Source organism: Chiloscyllium punctatum, chromosome 24 (genome assembly GCF_047496795.1).
Source record: "Chiloscyllium punctatum isolate Juve2018m chromosome 24, sChiPun1.3, whole genome shotgun sequence".
NCBI lineage: Eukaryota > Metazoa > Chordata > Chondrichthyes > Orectolobiformes > Hemiscylliidae > Chiloscyllium > Chiloscyllium punctatum.
Window position 1 is genome coordinate 68,121,212 of NC_092762.1, and position 25,611 is coordinate 68,146,822.

Below are 25,611 nucleotides of genomic sequence, written 5' to 3' on the forward strand. Positions count from 1 at the left end.
CCTTACTAAAATCCATGTACACTACATCCACTGCTCTACCCTCATCCACATGCTTGGTCACCTCCTCGAAGAATTCAATAAGACTTGTAAGGCAAGACCTCCCCTTCACAAATCCGTGCTGGCTGTCCCTAATCAAGCAGTGTCTTTCCAGATACTCGTAAATCCTATCCCTCAGTACCCTTTCCATTACTTTGCCTACCACAGAAGTAAGACTAACTGGCCTGTAATTCCCGGGGTTATCCCTATTCCCTTTTTTGAACAGGGGCACAACATTCGCTACTCTCCAGTCCCCTGGTACCACCCCAGTTGCCAGTGAAGACGATCATTGCCAACGGTACTGCAATTTCCTCTCTTGCTTCCCACATAATCCTAGGATATATCCCGTCAGGCCCGGGGGACTTGTCTATCCTCAAGTTGTTCAAAATGTCCAACACATCTTCCTTCCTAACAGGTATCTCTTCTAGCTTATCAGTCCGTTTCACACTCTCCTCTTCAACAATACGGTCCCTCTCGTTCGTAAATACTGAAGAGAAGTACTTGTTCAAGACCTCTCCTATCTCTTCCGACTCAATACACAGTCTCCCACCACTGTCCTTGATCGGACCTACCCTCGTTCTCGTCATTCTCAGGTTTCTCACATACGCATAGAATGCCTTGGGGTTATCCTTGATCCTATCCGCCAGGGATTTTTCATGCCCTCTCTTAGCTCTCCTAATCCCTTTCTTCAGGTCCCTTCTGGCTATCCTGTATCCCTCCACTGCTCTGTCTGAACCTTGTTTCCTCAACCTTATGTAAGCCTCCTTCTTCCTCTTTACTAGACATTCAACCTCCCTCGTCAACCAAGGCTCCCTCACACGACCATTTCTTTCCTGCCTGATCGGTACATACATATCAAGGACACGTCGTATCTGCTCCTTGAAAAAGTCCCACATTTCCACCACATCCTTCCCTGACAGCCTATGCTCCCAACGTATGCTCCTCAAATCCTGTCTTACAGCATCGTAATTTCCCTTCCCCCAATTGTAAAAACTTCCTTGTTGTGCGCACCTATCTCTCTCCATAACCAAGGTGAAAGTCACAGAATTGTGGTCGCCATCACCAAAATGTTCACCCACTAACAAGCCATCTTGAATTCCCCCCATTATTGTCATTTTTGAATGTGGGAGCAGCAGATCTTGTAAAGCCTTCAAACATTCCTTAACAGTAGCCTCGATTTTGTTCTGATCCCAGCTGATGTGATTGCTGGACAATCAGATTCCAGATTGAAATTTGCCTTGATGGATCACATCTTGTATTTTTGGTTTTAATGAGGTGGTCTTCCATTAAAACATAAGCCGCAATGTTACAGATTTTGCTTTAACAATAAACAGAAGTTTCTTGTCCAACAGAAATGAAAATGACACAGAATAAACCAAAATCCTTATCTATAACATGAATTTAAAGGATTTTAAAATACATGGTAAAAATATTATTCCATTAATCCCAAAAGCATCTGTTATCTTGGTGCCAGAAGCAGAATTATTTCGACATAATAACTCCTGTTTTAAGCAATAAATACTCAATTTAACTATTCAACTTATTTCTGTTTTGAGACAGTTATATTTCACACTATTTGACAAGCATTAAGTTATTTCATATTAACTTTTACCTTTGTTTTGCATGTTAATCTACATTCTGGCCTGGCATAGACATAAGTAAAAGTCATTTAACTGCCAACCCTTTACTACCAATCAGTGAGATCATGGCTGATTGGGACTTTGCCCCTCTAATTTTTAATATTTTGGCTAACAAAAATCTCTCACTCTCAGGCAATCCATTATCGATTTCCACTTCTGGATGAGGATTTCAAACTTTAACAGTCCTGAATGGAGGATAGTCTTAATTTGAGTTCTGAAAGGTTTTGATCCAATTTTAACATATGTCCCCTGGATTCCACAATCAGTGAAAATGCTCTCTCTATCTAACATATCAGCACCTTTAATATCTTGAAAACGTCTGCAAAATCACTGTTTAATCTTCTAAATTGTCAGGAACATAAGCTTGGTTTGTTTATTCTCACCATGGTATTTAACCCTTGCAATTTCTACTCCTTCAAGTGCCAATGTATTCATCCAAAGGTGTAATACCAAAAAACTCAGCACAATGCTAACCAGAGCTTAGTCTAAATGCAGCAAGACTTTTAACTCATTATATTCTAGTCCTCCAGCCATATTGTCAAATTTTATGATTTAATCCTGAGGGTTTGTTTGTTCTTTCTGCAGCAGAACAGTACATAGCCAAGACAACGGTACCACTAATAATGATTCTCACAAGACTGATTTGCGATAGTTGGAAATATTTTGCAGTATTTGTCCTGCATGCAAATATGCAGATTTTGAACCAACCCACAGCAAAACTTATGGGCAAACAATCCTGCTTAATATTAAATCTTTTAACTGTTCGTGAAATTTAATGGCTTAAATACACAAATCTTCTAAAAGTCTCTTTAGATCTGCAACATTTCTAGCTTTTCATTTTTTTTTAGGTCAATATGATATTGTGTAGATATTGGAGTCTTTTGATGGAAAGCCACCACTGCTAACTTTGATGTGGCTTTGTTTCCAGGAGGGTATTTTCCCTGGTGTCGCAATGCGTATGGTATTTCCCCACTTTGTAAGGATATAAGAACATAAGAACTAGGAGTAGAAGTAGGAAATTCAGCCTCATGAGCTTGCTGTGCCACTTGGTATGATCATGGCTGATTTCATCTCGGCCTTAACTTCACTTTCCTGCCTGGTCTCCTTCAACCTGTGACTAGTTAAAAATTCATCTCCTCTTTAAATTCATCTCCTCCATTGGACTCTGGGGTAGTGAATTCCACAGATTCACAGTCCTTTGAGAGAGTAACTTTTTCTTATTTGGGTGTTTTAAGTCTGCTATTCCTTTTCCTAAACCCACAACATCTTGTCCTAGATTACTGCATATGAGGAAACACCCTTTCAATATCTACTTTCTCAAGCCCCTTTAACATTTTATATATCTCAATTAGATCTCTTCTCATTCTTCTCAACTCAAGACAGTAAGGCCTAAAGTACTCAATTTCTCATCAATAAACAAACCCCTAATCTCTGGAATCTATCAAGACTGTCTCCTTTGAACTGCCGCTAATATGACTACATCCCTCCTCAAGTAAGGGGACCAAAGTGTATGCAATACTGCAGGTGTAGTCTCATGAATGCTTTATACAGTTGCAGCAAGACTTCCCCGTTCCTTTTGCAATAAATGCCCAAATTCCAATTGGCCTCCATTTACCTGCTGTATCTACAATTTTGTGGGTTTCGAAAAGTCCAACAGATTATTACAGATTTATTACAACTATTACATACAAATATTAGATTAAAATTGTGTACATGCTTCCTGTGGCATATCATGCTTCGAACAATTCTGGGGTAAGATGTTATTTATTTTAAACAACCTGTTCAGAATTGTAAAGACACATCTCTGGAACAAGTAGGACTTGAACCCAGATCTTCTGGCCCAGGGAAATTACCACTACACCTCAAGAGGCACTAGTGAGACCTTCATACCCCCAGGTCACTTGCCATGACATAGTGATAATGTAAGCCTATCTCTTAAAGATAGATTGATATGTGAGACTTAACACAACAGGATTTGTGGATTAACTAAGATATATAAATCAGGTATAAGTGATATAATTGCATGTTTTGCTATAATGACTGTACAGAACTTTTGTTTGGCCACGTTAGAATATTGTGTACAATTCTGGTTGCCACACTACCTGAAGGATGTTGACGCTTTGGAGACGCTACAGAAACGGTTTACCAGGATGTTGCCTGCTTTGGAGGGTATTAGCTATGACGAGAGATTTGACAAACTTGATTTGTTTTCACTTGAATGTCAAAGGGTGAAGGCCAGTCTGACAGTTGATCACAAAATTATGAGAGGTATAGATAGGATGGATGTTGGAGTCTTTTTCCAAGGATTGAAATGGCAATTACTAGAGGACATATGTTTAAGATAAAAGGGGTTAACCTTAAAGAAAATGTGAGAGATAAATTTGTTTACCATTAGAATTTTCATTTCAGTCCTTCACACAATTGCTAAAAGGTTAATTCTGTGGATGATGTAAGCTTTATCAGGATTTATGATTTCCTCATCACCAAATTGCTTCATGGAATATATACCATCACTAATGACTTGTTTGCACAATATTTTATCTTGTTTGGTTGATTAGCAGAGTTTATTGGATGTATACTCCTTTACCTTCTTACATAGGCTCCCACACCCCACTTAGTCAGCTGACTTCTGCCCAGACACTGACAATACATGTTCCATATAAAGTATTTTATGATCTATTGCCCAAAGATAATGCTAATTACCTCATCATTCTTTCTTCTTATTCTTATTCTTAGTGGCATCCTGTACTGTGAACTTTTGTCCTTCATTGAGAATTCTCATTTGCACAATATCCCAACAAACCACTATCGTTAACAAATATGCTATAATTTTAAATTCAGATCTTAACAGCATGTGGCCTATGCAATAAAAATTACATAATGGGCAAAATCTCAAATAGAAATTATTGGAATAATAAAACATAACAAGTAGCCATACAAACATCCAGATTCTTCCTTTCTTTAAGTACAACCCAAATAGTCAAACAGATGGCATCCTTAAGAAAACAGATTATTTCTAGCAGTACAGCACAAGAAGTAATTAGAATTAAATCTTAATCCCCATCCTTTAAAATGTCATAATTCAGGGAAGCTACCAATATAGATACTCAACATGAATGTACATTGCACCTTTACTTTAATTTCTTTGTGCAAGTTTACATTTGAATTAGTCTCAGTTGTTAATTTTCAGGTTAATAACAACTCAAAAGTTAACTGTTTTCTCTCTCCACAGATGCTGCCAGGCCTGCTGAGTTTCTCCAGCAATTTCTGTTTTTGTTTGTTTCAGAGCTGCGCCATCTGCTGTTTGTTATTTTGCAAAATTAAAAGTTTTTTTTTGTTCAACCCCCTAGGGTAAGGGAATTCAAAACTAGAGGGCATCATTTTAAGATGAGAGAAGAAAGATTTAAAAGGGACCTGCAGGGCATCTTTTTCATATAGAGAGTGGTTCATATATGGAACAAGTTGCTAGAGGCATTGGTAGAAGCAAGAACAGTGACAACATTTAAAAGACATTTGGATAGGTTCATGAATAGGAAAGGTTTAGAGGTATATCGACCAAACAAAGATAAATAGGACTAGTTTAGTTTGGGAAACTTGGTTGACATGGACAAGTTGGACCAAAGGGTCTGTTTCCATGCTGTATGACTCTGACTGTGACTCTATGAGAAGGGAGGTTTTAAGCTGGGTTGACCTGAAGCCATGAAGTTTATTAGCATCATATTTGTGACCCAATACTCATACTTTAATATAACAATGAAAAGCCTTAAGAAATTTCGTGGTTTCAGACTTTGACTGCTGCAGCTCTATGGACCATGCTAGTAGAAATGGAACACCAAATGAAAGGTGTATCAGCTTTTACATCTTTCTGCTTAACATCACAACTTGTGTGTTTTTTTGAAATTCCTACTCTTCCCCGACAGAAGATAGTCACATGCCAACACTCTGCCTCAAGCATTTGCCAACTTTAAAACAGAAAGTTAACGTTTCTCTTTTTTTTAGATTCTTCACAGTATGGAAACAGGCCCTTCAGCCCAACCAGTCCATGCTGACCCTCTGAAGAGTAACCCACCTGGACACATTTCCCTCTGACTAATGCACCTAACACTACGGGCAATTTACCATGGCCAATTCACCTGACCTGCACATTTTTGGACTGTGGGAGAAAATTAGAGCACCCGGAGGGAACCCGCGCAGTCACAGGGAAGAATGTGCAAACTCCACACAGACAGTCATCTGCGGCTGGAATCGAACGTGGGACCATGAGGCAACAGTGCTAACCACTGAGCCACCGTGCTGCCCTGACTTAATGGCCTCAGTTATAAAATAATAAAGTGGGACAAACAACAACTGTTTCTCACTTGTAATTACACTGACCACAACGAAACTCATGGTCACAGTTTGCTTCTTATTGCAGGAGCTCCATCCCAAAATGCAGCTGATTACAGATTGCATTTGTAATCTGCAGTTGTCACAGTGAAGATGGAACAACACAGGTACCACCTCAACAATAAGGTGGGGACGAGTAGGGAGGGTTTAAGCTCATAATAACTTTTGCATTACTTAAAATTGTCATCCAGGAAGCAATATTACATGCAGTTAGTTGTTCACAGAGTGACAAACTTGCTGGACTCGTTGCAATTGAATGTCTGCATCACCATCTCTAGATGGATGTTCCAAAGGTGCTGACAACTAGCAGCCGAGCATTTGCAATGTTCTGCAACTTCGCTCCAATTTTTGCTCATCCCTGAGCCAGGGAAGACATGTAAACCGTTACAATTCTCTTATAACTGATTGGCCATGACACCCGTCCTACACTCGTGGGACTTGCTGCCAGCTGTTGTTGCTATGATACCGTTTCTATATTTATAACTTGGCGGGGGTTGACTTTAAAATCATTTCACAGCAAGTCCATTACTGTGACGTCAGTGAAATTTGTTGAAATCTCGGTGAGATACATAGGTAGGTAGAGTAAGAGGGAGAGTGAGATGGCTATCTGCAGTGGGCCAGCGGTATGACTGCAAACGCCAATAGCTCCACCAGATGACTCCATCCAGGCATGTTGCAGCAGTGTGATATTTCCAACAAGCGATACCGGGCGCTCTGGTCAGTGGATTTAATCAAAAGTCACGAAGCCTTGCTCAACGCAGCCCGGAGAGATGCTGTCATCTTGCTCAAATCAATTGGAAATGCATCCAAACAGTGGATCAGCAGACCTTCCAATATCCTGCTCCTGTACTACCGCTGGAAGTGGGCTGATGCTCTTAATGACATTGTCAATTTGTACCGAAGGTAGAGCTTTGCATGTTGGTTTTATGTTTGTATTTTCGAGGTATTTACCACATATGATGGGTAATGGCGTAACTCACCGTTTAAAAAAAATGCACTGCGGATGCATTGTTAATCTAGGTCAGAGAAGAAAATAAATTACATCCACAATCAGAGTTTGGGAGGGATTTGACATTTGGAAATAGTTGCAGATTTTCTCACTTGCAATGGTGAATTAGTTCCTTCCGGCTCCGACAGATATGTGTCCACGATAACGTCCTGCATTTGTTAATATTAATACGTGGGAAAGTTTCTAATCTTCTATTCTACCCCCAAAAATAATTCAGTCCTTTTTTTCATGAAATCTCACTGCTTCGGATCCGGAGAGAATGGTTTGTGTAAAACTGCTCGAGTATCGGGAAGTGATATCTCCCACAATAAAGAAAACGGTGATGTTTTTACTAATAACGAATCTAAAATATTTGATGAGTTTGGGGCTACCAGCTCCTTAATTCACGGAACCTTCTGATTGTTAAGTAAGGCAAGGTTCAGAATTATGTGAGTTGGAGATGACAAAGACGTTTGATTGATGACAGAGTGCCACTGGTTAAAACTGGTGTAGGACAGTGAATTGGGCCAAGTATGTGAAAGATGACCTAGTTTATTAGTCATTAATCAGTGCTTCAATCTATTAATCATAAATTTAAATTGCTTTGTATCAGCCAATTGCCTTAACTTTACAATTTTCCAGTAATGGCTTCTCTCAAATTTGATTGAGTTTTTTGAGAAAGTGATCAAAATGACTGATGAGGGCAGAAAGGTAAACATTGTTCACTTGGACTTCAATAAAGCCTTTGACAAGGTTCGACACGGTGAACTAAAGTTAGATAACATGGGATTCAGGGTGAGCTTCAGAATAGGGTCATGGTAACTTTTCAATCCACCTGAGAAAGCAGACAGGTCCTCACTTTATCATCTCTTCTGAAAGATGGCATCTCCAACAATGCAGCACTCCCTCAGTTTTACACTGGAGGGTCAGCCTAGATTTTTGTATTTTAGTTTCATGGAGTAAGTCTTGGGCCATGGTGATACACACTGATTCACAGCTGAAGGAGGTAAAGAATAAGAGAAAGGAAGATCTAAATAACATCATGGAGTAGATGATGAAGGCAAAGGAGACGCTGAAGGAGTGGACACGTCAGGAAACAATTGCAAACAAAAGGTGGGTTAGGCTTTTTCATATTGAGGGTTTCTCTTTCACTATGCCAAAATTTGCTAATACAATAACAGCATGTGAACAAGATATATTTTGTTGAAGTGCCAATTGGTCAGCAACTTGAGGCAAAGGGAAGTTACCTTATGAATTGTAAATCCCCAAATGTGCTAACTGATTTTCACCACTCATTAGCTTCGTGGGAATGTCATTTTATTCTCCAGCTCCTCCCAGCTTTTGTGTAGTTGCTGCTGTTGCACATTATATGGACACTAAGAACGTTGTCTCATAATTAACAGAATAAGCACCCCTTCAACTACATAATAATTATTGATGATTGCTAATCAATGTCACTGGCCCAGAAAGTAAACAATTAAAAATGTGATGCCTCCTTCCTCCAAATACTTAATTAATATAGGAGTTTTTAAATGTCAGATTTTAATGTCCTTTTCTTGTGCTTGCTTTCTGTCTCTCTTCCATCTTAATTCAATCTTTCTTTTTATCTTTAATTCTTCAAGTGTATTTGATAAGGCTGTGAAACCCAGCCTTGCCTAAATAGAATTGGTAGAGGAGATATATCATTGTTCCTGACATTCATATAAATCTCAATGCCCTCTTGCCCTTGGTGTATGGTAACCAGTATAAATTCCCAGCAAGTTACAGCAAGAAACATTTTTCAAGATCAATTTTGATTTTGGAGCATAATAAGATGCTCAACTTCAGCAAATATTGGCATACTGTGGATAGGGTCATTTATTATTGAACTGTCATGTTCAAGCCATTAATTGGGTTTGCATATCCAGCCATTAAGCGTTGTTCCCTGATTATTTTTTTACTGGGAATCTATTTTGCTGTTACGTTTACTGTCTGCAGTTTTATGTATTTCCACATTCAACTTTTATTTCCAAGGGTTCCAAACGCTTTCCATTTACCTTTCTCCAAAATCCATTTATTTGCTGTTTTAAGTTTGGATTATTTGATTGAACAGTTCAGCATTGTTATGACTTAGTTTGCATTATTAATAGTGGAGTGGTACAGCACAAAAGGAGGTAGATGGGGCCATTTTTCTGTGCTGGCTTGATGAAAGAACTTGCAAATAGTTCCTTTCCCAATTTTTCTTCACTTGCTATCCAATTTCATTTTGAAAGTGCAAATGGAATCTCCTTGCACCACTTTAAGGCATAGCATTCCAGATCACAAAGCCTTTCCTTTCCAAAAACAATTTCCTTATGTTAACTTGGCTTCTTTTGCAAACCACCATATCTCTACATCCTTTGGAAAAGGGCCATTGTCTCACATCATAAAATGTGATCACAGATATAAAGCTGAAGGTAGTTTTCTTTTAATTTTTGTTAGATGTGGGAAAACAAGCATTTATTCACCCATTCTTAATTGCCTTTAAGATGATTGTGGTGAATCACCTTCTTAAACCTCCACAGTTCTTGTGTCGATATATCTACAGAACTGTTAGGGAGTGAGTTTCAGAAGTTTGACAGTGAAGTGATGGCAGTGTAGTCCCAAATCAGTTTGTCATGTGACTTAAATGGGAAATTGCAGGAAATGTCAGAGCAGCAGTGGAGGGATTTGAAACACATGGATGAGGAATTTAAACCTCTTGGAATCAAGAATAAAATACTCTGTTATTTTATAAAAGGGGAATGGTGAATGGTGAATGCAGCTTAGGTTGGAAAGGATATATTTGAAATGTGAAGGTTTTGGAAAAGTGGAATTGATTGAGGGTACGGAATGGAAAATCAGCAAAGGAAGTATTGAAATAATCCAGAAGAGGTGATGGATTGGAAAAGATGGAAGTGAGGGAGCATCATGATAGAGGTCAGAATGAGATGCCTTAGAAAGGTGGGGCTTAAAGCTCAGCACTAAGCCCAGTATAATGCTGGGGCTAAGTGTGGTCTGGTTCTGAGAGGCATAAAGACACTGATATGGGAATGGGCAAAGACTTCGAACCCGATACAAACTGCGAAGGGCTGGGAAATTCCAATCTGACTGTGTCATGTTACAAAGCCAAAACACACTCAGTGAATTTCCATCTCCTTTTCTACTTGAGTTTGCACATAATATAATTTCAGTGCTGTGCAAAACTAGGTCACAACGTGAAAATTTCCATCTGCATTTCAACATTAAGATTTAGTCTTGCTTGGAGTGGAGCATTGCACATGTAGGGTTGAATTATATGAACCCTCTGAAGACAGGGAGGTGGATGTTGGTTCGAAAATGGTTAGGGAAGATGAGGTCATGGAGTGCCTGTGACTTTTTCAATGCAGTGGAATTTTATTTGTGACAGGGAGTAACAATCTTTCCTCAACCACAGGCAATTTACTTGTTACATATTGTTGTACATTTGTTATATACTTGTTGTGTATGCCAATTAGAAATTTATGCTGGTGACCTTCCCACTATATGAGGACACCTCCCAGTAAAACCTGGCAGCTTCTTGTAGGCTAGGGCAGCGTGCTGTTTTGGTAATCTGTGGCTCAGGGGTCCCAAGTGACAAAGGGTATCCTGAGAGAAAATGCCTTAATGTTTGCACTCCAACCTCTTGTGGGGAATTTGATATCTACTTTTGACAGTTGCAATCCCAGCAGTAGACACCACACCTGATGCTAAGAATTAAGAGTTATCAGTCCTCCGTTTAGATGGCAGTTCTTGGAGGCGGGCTCCTGTCTTTTAAGTGGTTGGGACACCTTGTTCTAAGAAAAAATGTTATCGGAGGTCAACTAAACACTCTGTTGTGTTTGCTTTCCAGGGTTGAAAAGTGTGGCGCCGGTAAAGCACAGCGGGTCAGGCAACATCTGAGGAGCAGGAGAGTTGATGTTCGGGCTTATGCTCCTCAGACTCTGCCTGACCTACTGTGCTTTTCCAGCGCCACGCGCTTTGCCTCTGATCTCCAGTGTCTGCAGTCCTCACTTTCTCCTGTATTAACTTTCCAGCCTGGCATTAGGACACCCATGTTAGAAATGCAGGTGCCTTTTAGGTTTCATATCTAAGATGGTTGTTTTTTTCTTATTTAGGGTTTCTGTACCTAAGCTGGCACCACAGAACGGCAACTTTGTGCACTTTTCACTGTACTTCTTTGCTTGAGTACTCGGGACAATAAAACCTAATTCTAAAAAAAATTATAAACTAAACCAGCACATCTTCAGAATTAATTGAGAGTAGGTGCTGCTCATTGGACTTTGTGTTTAATAGCTAGGATCATTAATTGTTGGTGATCAATAGATGGAAAAAATACCATGGGTGATTTGGTGATAGAGAAAAAAAAAGAGTTGTGATATAGAGCACTTCTGAATATAAAACTGGCTTCATTTCTTGTGGAGAGTTAACTTCTGGACAAGGAAAGGTGGAAACTCGTGTTTGTGTTAAACTGCAGATTTACAATTGAACCTTTATAAATCACTGAAATTCTTTTGCTGCTTAATTCACCAATGGATATTAATCTATTAAACAGCCCATCACTGATAAAGTCCAGCCCTTAGAGTACTATTCACTGTCTATTTCATCCAGTGGTTGTAGTTGCTAAGACAGCATAATGATATTCTTAACCATATCTAACATTCTTGAAATACTGTTCAGTATAAAAACAGACCCTGGCTTACTCATAAGTGATGAATCCCCAATAACACTTCTCCAGTAATGGACAGCATTCACAGTGAATGCATGTTGGGAAATCACTTGACCTATCATTCATTTTAAATTATACTTTGGAAAATTAATGTGGAGCTTAAGAAGGCTTCAATGCAATATTAATCATTTTATCAATTTATATGTGCATCACACCAACCATTAAATATTAAAATAAGACACGTTCAGAGCAACAGTGTTACAAATGTTAAGTACTTTTTGCTTATAGCTAGCATTAATTACTGAAGAGACAGAAATGATTCACTTGAATGATTTTCATGTTAACACCTTGCTAAACAGGGAAACAATGAGGGTATTTTGTCAAAAGTTTTAACAAGTGATTTGCTTAACCTTTTTCATGCACTGAAATAAATGAATACTGTGCAGTAAATTAAATATAACTTTCTCTTCTAGATGAGCTCTTCCAATTTTAATATTATCAAATCATGAATCATAGAAACAGTGGAAAAGCTTTTCACTGTATTTTAATGTGCTCACTGTAAAGTACACGTGACAATAAAATCATTCATATTCATGTCTTCCCTTTTAATACTTGCATGTTAGAAACTTTTGTGTTAGAATATTTGTTTACATTGTGCATCAAAAATGTAATTGTTCATCTGAAGTCATTCTACACTTACCTTAGAACAACAAAGCAATTCCAGGCCTTCTCTGGGAACGTAGTGAATCCTAGCTTTCAAACCTGTAGTATTTTTTTTCATTTTATGTGGCACTTTTTCTCCAAATTAAAGAATTAATGATTTAAACAAATCATTCTGAATCTTTCGACATTCATTGGGTCTAATAATACCCCAATCACTTTTCTTGCTGTTGAGCCATTTCGCTATTGTAACCACCCACTTTGAATAGATGCCTGCCTTTCTTATCTATTCAAACAAACTAAATGTCCCCAAGGCAATGGCCTAGATACAATTCCTGCATTGTAACATGAGCATTGGATGCAATTGAATAGTTACCTCCATCCACCTGATGCTATCCTATTTGTTATTAACACAGTGCACTTTCGTAGCCATTTTTTCCCATTTCGATCTATATCATATTTCAAATAAATACAACCTATTCATTTCCTATGATGGAATTAAAGTATTTAACTCTCAAGAGTTACAATTCATTGCTTTTCCAGAATTTGATTAAATCTCTTAAGCAATTTATGCAGTTACATTTTTATTTGTAATCCAATGCAAATTGTTACTGCAAGTCAATCCAAGGCATAAGCTTTATTTCATAACTTTGCAAAACAAGAACTGAAATAAGATAAAATGACAATGTCTGAATTAAACAAGATTTGGAGGAGCTGGTGTTGGACTGAGGTGAACAGAGTTAAAAATTTGGTGTTGCATGATTTTTTTTAACTGAATTAAACATGTACATGTCATATGCTAACACCCAATGAGATCAGCCAAACTTTAAGAATGTGGGATCAAGCAGAAAAGTAGCTTTAGGTGAAGTTTATTATCTTATTGAATAAAAAAACAGGCTTAAGCAGCCAAATAGGCTATTCCTGCTCCTATTTTCTATATAAATAAGTGGTCTTGAGAGAACATGTCAAAAGCTAATTCTAGGTTAATATCAGTTGTAGCGTGTAATACAATGGAAAGGAGTGTAGTACACCAGTGTTCTGCCAGACAAATATAAATGTATTAAAATGTTAGTACTTAACCAAGGTATCCAAGCTTCATTAGGTCCACCGCTTTACAAAAGTCCAATTTAATCAAACTAATAAAAAGTAAACATATTCCATTTTCACACACTATTATTCTCATTTAGACCTCATTTAAAATAATGGAAGAACTCCCCTTGTTTGGATTTATAGCTTGTCTCATGCTTTATGTTTTTTGAAAGAAGTGACATCTGACAGTATTTGAATCATTGTAACATCTGATGTACCTACCCTGCTATCTTCAGGAATCTGTTGATAGGCACATCAAGGTCCCTCTGATATTCAGTATTTTCTAGAGTTCTACCATTCATAGTGTAATCCCTTGCTTTGTTAGCCCTCCCCAAATGCATTATCTCACACTTTTCCTTGTTGAATTTAACTTGCCTTTGCTCTGCCCAGCTGACTAATTTATTGATTCCCTCCTGCAGTTTGTACCTATCCTGTTCACGTTTTGCCACCACATTTGCCACCAAATATTGTGTCATCCATGAACTTCATGATCATTCCCCCTATACTTAAGTCCAAATAATTTATATACACCACAAATAGCAAGAGCCTCAGCACTGACCCAGTAGAACCACACTGGAGCACACCTCCAGTCACATTCCTCTAACATCATGCTCTTGTTCCTGCTTCTCAGCCAATTTTGGATCCAACATGCTACTTTCCCATGGGATTCTTATTTTCTTGACATGTCTGTCATCAGGGACTTTATCAAAAGTATTGCTGAAGTCAATCTCAAGCTCATTAAATGCATTACTTCATCAGCACTCATCGTTATCTCCTCAAAACGTTTGGGCAGAATTTGTCAAACGTGACCTAACCTTAACAAATCCAGGTTCATTATCTCTAATCAATCTGTTTGTTTCCATTTGCATTCTGTCACTTAGAATTCTTTCTAATAACATCGGGTTAGACTGACTGGCCTGTAATTTCCTGGTCTATCTCCGTTTTGTAAAATAATCATCTTAGAACCCCTACAGTGTGGAAACAGACCATTTGGCCCAACAAGTCCACATCGACCTGCTGAAGAGTATCCCACCCACACCTGTTCCCCTACCCTATTACTCTACATTTCTCTGACTAATGCACCCAACCCACATATTCCTGAACACTGTGGGCAACTTAGCATGGTCAATTCACCTAACCTGCACATCTTGGGACGTGGAAAGAAACCAGAGCACCCAGAGGAAACCCATGCAGACAAGGGGAGAATGTGCAAACTCTATACAGACAGTTGCTTAAGGCAGGAATCAAACCCGGTTCCCTGGCACTGTGAGGTAGCAGTGCTAACCACTGAGACACCGTGCCATATAATAGGACAACATTTGTCCTCCAGTCCTCTAGATCCTCACCTATGGCCAGAGAAGATCAGAAAATACCTGCCACAGCCCTTGTTATCTCCTCTCTTGTCTTCCTTAACAGCTTAGGATACATCGTATCTGAGTCTGCAAAGTTATCCACTTAAACGGCTGCTATAACCAGCTAGAACCTTCTCTGTGTTAATTGTTTCTAATATTTCACCCTCTTCCACCCTGACGTTTATACCTGCATCATTTTCCAATGTAAAGACGGACACAAAGTATTCAGTGACGACTGTGCCTTTGTCTTCTGGGTCTCCATACATATTACCTCTTGAGGTCTATAATAGGCCTTACTCTTTCTCTTATCATTCACTTGCTGTTTATATATTACGGAACCCTTTTCGGTTTCCCATGTACTCCCATAGCTTTCCTAATTTGCTTTTCTAAGTTCCTCTTTGCACTTCCTCTGGAGTATTGAGCCATATTGAGCTCTTGATATCTTTCATAGGTTTCTCTTTTTTTTCTTAAACCAAAGCTTTATGTCCCATGACATCTAGAGTTTTGTGGTCTTGGCCCAATCCTTTGTTTTTATGAGGTTATATTTGCTCTGTATCCTTGATGGTTCCTCCATCAGTACCTCCCACTGTCTAGTTTTATCTGCAACTAGCTGCACCAGGTCCCCTTGGGCCAGATTGTATCCTATCTTAGTAAATTTAGCTTTTTCCCCGATAAGAAATTTTTCGCCCATCCTTATCTTTTTCCTTAACTATCCTAAATCTAACTGAATTATGGTGATTATGTCCAAAATGTTCCCTTCCACTTTCCCAAGCTCACTTCTGTGGTTAAAATAGTTTCCCTGGATGCAATTTAAGGATTTTGTGCCCTCACTACCTTGCGCACTAAAACTGTTCCAGTTAATATTTGTGTAGTTAAAATCTCCTACTACTAATGCCTTATTATTCTTACACTTCTCTGAAATTTTGATTCCCTATCTCTTCCTGACTGGTTAGGATGTTCATCACATTTGCTCTTTTGTGTTTTATTTCACTCTTATCAATGTGGTCTAATTTTATAGTTTTTCCAAGAGAGCATCACCCCATACTGCTATAATTGATTCCTTGATCAGTATTAGGATTCCTGTCCTCTTCTATACCCCTCTCGACCTCATTTGAATATCTTGGAATGGTTATAGCATTTCAACAAGATCCTACCCCTCAACTCTGGATGAAAGTACCAGTAGAAAGTGAGGACTGCAGATGCTGGAGATCAGGCTGAAGAAGGGCTCATGCCCAAAACGTCGATTCTCCTGCTCTTTGGATGCTACCTGACCTGCTGCGCTTTTCCAGCAACACATTTTCAGCTATGAAAGTATCAGTACCAATTATGGAGGAACCGTATAATAGCACATGTGTCTTGATTGAAGAATAGGAGGTCAGCAATCGAGGGTGCTAATTTGACCACTTTATCAACCTTCAGATCATGTCTTTGAATGTGGACCTAGGCTGTTGTGGAGCAGTGGTAGTGTCCATAACTTTGAACTAAGGAGCCCAAGGATGGCACAACATCACTGAATAGGTTAATTAAATATACCTGAATATGAACCAGAAAAGCTTTTGTGGTGTGGTGGTAGGAACAAATCTCATCCTTCGCCAAACGTTATTACAACATCTTTGAACAGGTTAATTACAAAATATGTGAAACCAAAAGCTTTGCAGAAAATTTTGGGAATGTCTGGTTAGAAAACCATGTGAGGGCATTTGACATATTTTGGAATCACAACTGCAATGTTCTAGAAACGGGTAGGGCATCCAAGTTTCCTGTTTCTAGACATTATAAAGCCTAACCAGGCATCAACTATTAACTCCAACTATTGAAAGCCTTTCCCAAGAGAGAATGGTCCAGACGTAAGCAGGAGTGCTCTTCCAAACCTTTTTGCGGATCTCACTGCCAATTTCTAGCCCATTATTTGAAACAAAATAAAAATTGCAGAAAGTGTACAGAAAAGTCAAACAGCATCAGTGGAAAGCAAAGGTCCAAATTTTATGAAAGATCCCATTTAATTTAAGATTATGGAAAAATGGGTCTTTTCTGTCCATCATTTTCATATACTACATGATACTCTGTACACAATTTGACACACAATGTTTGGCCTGTATTCTTTCTAAATTATGTGAGAGCAGAAACATGAAAGTTATGTTTGATCATGCATTGAACATTCTTCATGTAATTTAGCACATTGAAGAAAGACTCATTTTGTTGAAGTTTCTTATCTTGCACTCATCCGGACAATTTTAAAGAACACTCATTCAAAAGGAAAACCAATGTTTATTCTGCATGAGTACTGTTAGATTAGCAAGTGGACTCTGATTGACAGAGTGTGGCCAGGGAAAATGAACTGATTAATGATGAATGACAATTAAATGTCAAGCTTTGGTTACATTTTAAACTCTCACTGTGGTCAGGGCTTTCCTATCAAATGCTGTCATCTAGTTTGTTGATTTGAAACAGGTAGAATTAATGTACGGATTCTGTCTGTGAAAAAACAGCCCTGTGTATTAGTTTGTGTAGCTTCTAGCACACAAGGACACCTCCCTGCAAGCTTGACTGACAGTCCTAAATTGCCAACACAATTCTTCAAACATTGGAATTGTTGAGCAAATGCTATACAATTACAGCTTTACATCTAATGATGGACACTGGGTTCAAGGATTTTGCAAGCATGGGCTGGTTGGAAACGGTCGGTACTTTGCTTGTTATGAAAAGTAAACGGTCAAATAAAGTTGCCATAGTCCTACCAGATCATAGAGCTGCTCTCATTAAAGACAAATGGTGGTGATTTAATCTGAGGGTCATGTGAGGGGAGCAATTGAGAAGGCAAATCCTTCATGGTACCCTCAGCCAGATCAAGAATTGAACCCATGCTGTTGGCATCATTGTGCTTGCAGATCAACCAATTGAGCTAACCAGACAGCTGAAGAGATGTGAAAACAAAAATTGCTGGCAAAGCTCAACAGGTCTGGCAGCATCTGCAAAGAGAAATTGGAGTTAATATTTCCACTCCAGTGGCCATTGCTCAGAACTAACGCTAACTCTCATTTTTCTCCATCGATGCTGCCAGGTCTGCAGAACATTTCAAGCAATTTCTGTTTTTATTTCTGATTTACAGCACCCGCAGTTCTTTCATTTCTTAGCTGAAGGGATGTGCTATTTTAAACTAATAGACAGTCTTTGGGACATATGGCCTACAGACCTGTCAACAACCTAGCACTGAAATTCACCAGCTAGATCATGAAGTATTCTGAAATTGGAAACCTTTGTCTGTTATTGTCTTGCAGATGGAATGGTACAGAGTCCGCAGAAGCAACCAATAGCATCACCACTCTTCGGCACAACTGGAGCGGAAAAGTATATGAGCTCCATCGAAAAGGTGTTACTGATATTGAACTGAATTCTATTGAGCAGCAACATGTGAAATTTATCTCAGAATTTATATATTTACAGAAAAAAAATTTACGCCATGCAGCGGTCACCACTGAGGTAGGTAGCTATCACTGTCAAAACCTTTTGCATTAAATTTGTTTGCAATATAAATATTTGCCTTCTATAAATTCCAATTCTATTTATCATGTCTGAGAATAGGAGCCAGTGAGAATTATATTAATATACTATCCAACATGGTGAATGCAGAAAAAAAACAATTCACTCTAGATTGAAGTTTGGTGTGTTGATCGTGTTTATTCATAACAACCATAAGATAAAGGAACAGAATTAGGCCATTCGGCCAGTTGAGCCTCTGATGTGTTTCTCAACCCCATTTTCCTGCCTCCTCCCCATAACCATTGGTCCCCTTACTATTCAAGAACCTATCTATCTCTATCTTAAATACATTCAACGACTTGCCTTCACAGCCTTCTGCGACAATGAGTTTCATAAATTCACCACTCTCTAGATGAAGAAATTCCACCTCACCTCAGTTCTAAAGGGTCATCCCTTCACTCCCTGCCCTCAGGTCCCAGCCTGACCTATTGGTGGAAATATTTCCTCCATGTCCATTCTTCCATGCCTCTCAGTATTATGTAGGTTTCAATGAGATCCCTGTTCATCCTTCTAAACTCCATCATGTACAAACCCAGAATCCTCAACCACTTCTCATGTGACAATCCTTTCATTCCCGCAATCATTTTATTATACCTGCTCTGGACTTTCTCCAAGGCCAGTACATCCTTCCTTAGGTATGGGACACAAAACTACTCAGAATATTCCAAATTCAGTCAAATAAAGTCTCAGGAGTACACCCCTACTCTTGCATTCTAGCCCTCTCGGAATGCAAACATTGCTCTTGACTTCCTAACTGCCAAGTGAGCTCACATGTTAACCTTAAGAACCAGCATGACTTCCAAGTCCCTTTGTGCTTTAGATTTCCTGCTAGATGTTTAATCACAGACTCATCACACTAAATGACCTTAGAGCTGCCACCTTCTCCCTGATTATCTGTAACTGTATAAGGTAGCAATCCATTGACACCGTGATGTAGGCTGAAAATCCTATAATAAGTAAATGCTTGTACATGTTCAAATGACTCTGTGAGCTACTGATGCTGAGCTACTAATTTGACTTTATTGAGACCACCATCAAATGCAAGTCCAACGCTTAGGAATGACTTGAGTGTCCAGGATTCTTTTCTTTTCTTTTTATATCTGGAAGTACTATCATACTCAACTAAACTTTTTTTCCATCACCAAATCACCATGAATTTGGTTTTTTTGCTTGTTTTTGACTGCTGCAGGTTGTGGCTTATTTTTTCTACCCAGCTTGTGGCCTTGTTTAAATAAAAACCTTTCAATCTGTCACACACCTCCTGAACAGGTGGGACAAGAACCCAACCATCTGGCACAAAGGTAGGGATACTACCACTATGCCAGAAGAACCCTGTAAAAGGCAATGAGAGGGAATTCAAGCCTTAGTTACAGTGATGGCCTGGGCATGAGAGATTATGGCTTCTTGAATGCCAACAGTTTTTACTCCAGCTGACTCATCTGTTCACCCAGTCTTTTGCCTCATGAACAAAGACATGAAACTGGTGACTATTCACCTGATGTGCAATGACATCACAGCTGTATGGGATAGGTTTGATGGAGCAGCAGTCTTTTCCTGGCTTTAGGTTTCTTGTTTTGGACAACAGCAGCTTGTTGTCAATGTGAGGTGAGACAAGTTTAAAGGATAGTGATATCAACATTGTGACCTTCTGAATGAATTACCATGCATCCACACATTTCAGTTATTCCAGAGAGCAGGTGTATCTGTGCTTAAGCACATGCATTGCAGGAATGTGCTGCGTCTGGACATTGAACTCTCCCACTTTTTCCTATTGGAAACTTTCTGTGAACAGAATAAATACAGGAAACTTTGCAATAAGGGCTGATTACAACCTGCAAGAACTATATCATACCATAGTCCTCCTTGTGAAAGAGTGACTAAAATTAAGAAAAATAAAAATGATCAACAAAGGATGGCACCACCCAGAAGCTTGGGAGACGTTTGGCCATATTCCCTCTGTTGTATACCTACTTAGAATTTTTGAGATAATGTCAGTGTTAGAGTTGCAGCCATGTTTTGAATAGTTCAGCCCTTCTGATTTATTAGTGATGTTGCTGTCTATAGATTTGACCTCTCACATGCCGTTCTGAGGCAGCCAGATTGCTTTCATTCTTCTGTCACCACCATTGTAAACTAAATTGTTGAAGGTACCCCAGAGTTATGTGATGTTAAACCCTATTTCTTCTCACTCTCCAAATGGTCATCAATCACTATGCTTTGCTGATATTATGAATTTGCCATAACAGATTCTAGTTTCAATAGCCCAAATGTAACAGTTTCCAAGCACCACGTTCTCATAGTTACTGGCATGGTGTCATTTCAACTTCAAGATCCCTGTATTTTTTATTTATATAAGTTAGCCTAATTGTCTCTAAAACCTGGTATGTGCAGGGGGGTTGGGAAAAGAAAGCACCAGTAAAGATACTTCTTGATGAGGGTTGGAGGTCTGTAAAGTAAATCACAGACAACCGAAGGGTAACCTGTGGTGTAGGAGGCCCTAGATTTCCTTGTGGAGCCGAGAAGGGCTTTATGGTTTAACTTTTTCATCTGCCGTGTTTTGGCATCATGATTATTGGAAGTGAGCAGTAGGTGTTGACCTTACAGAAAATATGCTAAAATGATTGTTATCCTCAGACCCCCAGCATTTTTTATTTCAGTCAGCTCCACGCTTGCCTGGAATGAGGTCATAAGACACAGTTGAAATTGCAGCGTAAAGGTAGCATCGTGCCTCAGCGATTTTCATTCCTCACATACCCCAATTTCATTAGGGTGATTAGCTAAAACTAACACAACTTTCTCACTCATCCCATTATTATAGGATATTCCTGTGCAACTATAGAGCTCAGTAGAAAGAGACAAATGCTTGGTGTTGTGAACCAATAAAAGTGTTTTACTTTAAACAATCTGACAAATAAAGAAATAGGATTTCAGCAAACAGTTTGTATCTTTGCTTCTTTATTTGCTACAGGAACTGATACACATGCATAACAAAGAAAGCCAAACCGTTGGGAGCTGTATTTCTGAATCCAGTGCTGGTATGTTTTTTTTAATAGCACTACATCCTTTCTTTAAATAAATTAAGGAGGAGGTGCTGGTCACAGCAGAGCTATGAAACAAACAGAAAACTTAAGGTGAACCTGTTTAGAGTCACAACTAATGTAATTGAGGTAATGTCACTGGACTAGTCCCAAAATGTTGATTTTCCTGCTCCTCGGATGCTGCCTGACCTGCTGTGCTTTTTTAGCACCGCTCTAATCTTGACTCTGATCTCCAGCATCTGCAGTCCTCACTTTCGCCTAGTAATCCAGAACCCCAGAGTAATATTCTCAGTACATGGGTCTGGTGATTTGTCATTAAAACTCATCTGGCTTATTAATGTCCTTGAGGGAAGGGAACAGCTACCCTTATTACCCTGGTCTAGCCTACGTGACTCCAGACCCATTGCAATGTGGTTCACTCCCCTTCAAAATAGCCAAGCAAGCCACTCACTTCAAGGGCAATTGGGGATGGTCTATGAATGCTCGACTTGTCAATGACGCCCACATTCCATGAATGAATTAAACATTAAACACAAAGACCTCCATGGTTGCCTGTGAGTTACACAAGGCTTCAAGTGAACTTGCTAACCCCTGCTCCTTGGCCACCCAGGCATGTCAGTAAAAGCTGCAGAAAAGAGGCAGACAGCCAGAGGTAACATACTCACAGCCAATTCACAAAGTAATGATGGTGTGAGACCATATCAACCATGCTTAGTCCCGGTTGAGTTTAAATCATTGTTTATTGCACGATTTGCTTGACTACATACTAGCAGTACTTCATTTTTAAAAATCAGTTTCCTTAAACTTTTGAAAGTTTGGACTGATGAAAGGTTCTGACTTGTGAGAGAATATGAGTGTCAGAGTACATTTTTGCCAAAGTCTACTGTCTGCATGTGAGCTGAATAGTGAGAAGCATCCTAGACTCACGAAGAAGATCACATGGTGACCTTTCTTTGTAGGAACAAGAGAGATGGGGAAGAGAATAGGGTTTGAACTCAAGATAAGGAGATGGAGAGGAGGTGGAAAGGTGTGTGGGGTTTGGAACGGGAAAGAAAGAGAGGAGAGCAGCAGATATATAACCGAAAAGCAAGGTGAGCAAGGACTGAGAACTGTGAGGAGTCAAGTGCTAACAGGTAGAGAAGATCAGATCTGCTGATCAGTAGGGAGTTTGGGGAATCTGGAGGCAGCTTGTGTCTTTCAACTGGGGTTGGGAATGAGCCAGAATATTGTTCAGAAGTGCTACATCCAGAAACTAACTCCTTATGGGTTTGGTTAGTCCAGTTATAGAGTCATAGAGATGTACAGCATGTAAACAGACCCTTCAGTCCAACTCGTCCATGCTGACCAGGTATCCTAAATTAGTTTAGTCCCATTTGCCAGCAATTGGCCCATATCCCTCTAAACCCTTCCTATTCATATACCCATTCAGATTCCTTTAAATGTTGTAATTGTACCAGCCTCCAACACTTCCTCTGGCAACTGTTTCCATACATGCACCACTCTCTGCGTGAAAAAGTTGCCCATTAATTCCCTTTTAAATGTTTCCCCTCATAGCATGGGGCACGATCCCCATTCTGGCTGGAATGGAGCCGGCAGCAGTCTTCTTGTCCTACCCATAGTGGAGATTATGGATTGTGGCTTGGTCCTTCCTTTAGACAGAGACCCCAAGAAGAAGAGAAAGACATTGAGAAGACACTGACATACACATTTTAAAAATGCTGAAATGATTTCTCTTTTGTTTTCAAGAGTCCTTATTCTGCGTGTTTCCAGAATCACTGGTCTGTTTGGAAATGTTCTGCAAAGATGTTTTGGAGCTCTCAGAGGAATTATACAAGAACTCTGTCCATGTCCTGGAGTCAAATGGAACAGTTCTGCCTGATCCTGATCAGGAATGGTGGAAAATAAATCTTCCAGATTGGATGCAGTACATCAATCAGGTCTTGCCTGCATTAGAGGACACAATTATTAGTATTCAGAACATAACACATCAGTTTCTGGAATATTTTAAAACAACTTCTATTGCTTGTAGCCTGAAGAGTCATCCTGACATGGGGTACTACATCAGTGACTACAGTTTTAAAGAGGCATATATGAAGAAAGTGTGGCACTTGTAACGAATGTATGAAAAGTTATATAAAAGTTATAGAGTGGTATATATTCTGCTCAAGATTGAGAGAAAATATTAAATGTAAGTAAAAACAAGACAAAAAAAGTGGTCAGCTGAGCTGTCATTTTATTCATCTCATCCCACAGAAGATTGAAGGAAAATGTTGAATATTTTATCACTTTGGAAATTGAGCCAATACAATTACTGCCACTGAAGTTTGCTTTCAATAAAGTTAAAATATCTGGATCTGTATTTTCAAATGATCTAATTTATCAAATTAATTATTGAATCCATTAACATGATTTCAGCACACAGGTTTTAATGCAATTGAATAATTTTACTTCATATTTGTAAATCTCCCTCAGAACATTACTCAATAATAGCCCATTCAGATTTCCATTATTGAAAATTTGTATAGCATTTGGATTTGTAGTTGCCACTTCTGCTGGACAGTTCAAAAGATCATTCTAGTTATGATTATAGGGTTAGAAAACAGACTTTGGATTATGGATGTAGGTTTGCTTGCTGATCTGGAAGGTTCGTTTCCAGACGTTTTGTCACCATACTAAGTAACATCATCAGTGAACCTACAGATGAAGCACTGGTGTAATGGCCCTCTTTCTGTTAATGTGTTTAAGGTTTCTCTGGGTTGATGATGTCATTTCCTATGAGGATGTCATTTCTTTTATTTCTCAGGGGGTGGTAAACGGGATCCAAGTCAATGTGTTTGTTGATAGAGTTCGGTTGGAATGCCATGCTTCTAGGAATTCTCATGTGTGTCTCTGGCTTGTCCGAGGATGGATGGGTTGTCCCAGTCGAAATGGTGTCATTCCTCTTCTGTATGGAAGATACTAGTAAGAGTGGGTCATGTCTTTTTGTGGCTAGTTAATGTTCATGTATCCTGGTGGCTAGTTTTCTGCCCGTTTGGCCAATGCAGTGTTTGTTACAATTCTTGCAATGTGTTTTGTAAATGACATCAGTTTTGCTTGTTGTCCAAATGGAGTTTTTAAAGTTCATTAGCTGCTGTTTTAGTGTGTTGGTGGGTTTGTGGGCTACTATGATGCCAAGAGGTCTGAGTGTCTGAGTAGTCTGGCAGTCATTTCTGAGATGCCTGGGGTTTCTAGACGTGTTTTGTCTTGTTTGTCTCTCAAAATGACGTCACCACAGGAAATGACATCACCAACCCAAGGAAACAACACATAAACAGAAAGTGGGCCAGACCACAAATGCTTCATCCGGAGGCTCACTGATGATGTTATGTCTGAAAACGAACCTTCCAGCTCAGCAAGCAAATCTACATCCAGAACTTCAACCTGAGCTATAAATCTTCTCAAAACTCACTATCTTGTATTATGGTCAATTCCTTGTTCAAAATATGTCATCACTGTACCACCAATTACTTAATAATATCTAGTTTAAAGTTGTTCAAAATGCTTATGTTGGAGGACACATATTTTGTATCACTTTTCTTCATCAAAAACTATGTACCAGTGAATTATAAACCAGTGCAGTACATAACTCATGACTTTATAAAAATGGATGACTTTCTTTCACTATACCAGTACAAGGTACCTTACAGAATAATTGCACCACGTGATTCTTATGTACAAAGAAATTTATCAAGTGGAGCTATTGTGCATGTAATTGCCTCAAAGAAAAACAGATGTTGACTCAATAAACACTTGCATTTAAAAGTATATTTTGATGTTTTTGAATAGATGACTGAATGGGTAAGTGAATGAAGTGGGTATTTGGGTAGGGGGCTGGCTGGGTTAGTAGATGGGAGAATTGCTGGATGAGATGGGAAGGTGAGTTTGGGTTGTGCAGGGTGAATTGTAATCAGATTAATGGGTTGGTTGGGAGGGTAGTCAGGTTAGATTGGGAGGGTAATGGTATAGTTTTGGCTTACATTTTCTGTATATCACACCAGAAATAGGAACAATGTAAGTAATTGGGCCCTCAAACCTGCTTCACCATTCAACAAGATCAAGGCTGACTTAATTGTGAAGTTAATTTTCCTGCCTGTCTTCCAGGATTCCTTCTTTAAAAAAAAGGTTGGATCAATACCTGAACTGTGATAAAGTTATCAAC

General features: G+C 39.0%; 1 protein-coding gene across 2 annotated transcripts; it reads left to right on the forward strand.

Annotated features, from left to right (window-relative positions):
* Positions 1–6,548: 6,548 nt before the first annotated feature.
* On the forward strand, positions 6,549–25,201 carry LOC140494659 (uncharacterized). 2 transcript variants are annotated; one of them, XM_072594088.1, is made up of 4 exons: positions 6,549–6,965; positions 18,114–18,315; positions 21,344–21,410; positions 23,160–25,201. In XM_072594088.1, the coding sequence occupies exons 1-4, from the start codon at positions 6,733–6,735 to the stop codon at positions 23,525–23,527; spliced, it is 870 nt and encodes a 289-aa protein (XP_072450189.1). In that variant the 5' UTR covers positions 6,549–6,732; the 3' UTR covers positions 23,528–25,201. The 2 variants fall into 2 exon arrangements, with proteins under 2 accessions (XP_072450189.1, XP_072450190.1); XM_072594089.1 differs by lacking the exon at positions 6,549–6,965 and adding an exon at positions 7,879–8,163.
* Positions 25,202–25,611: the final 410 nt, after the last annotated feature.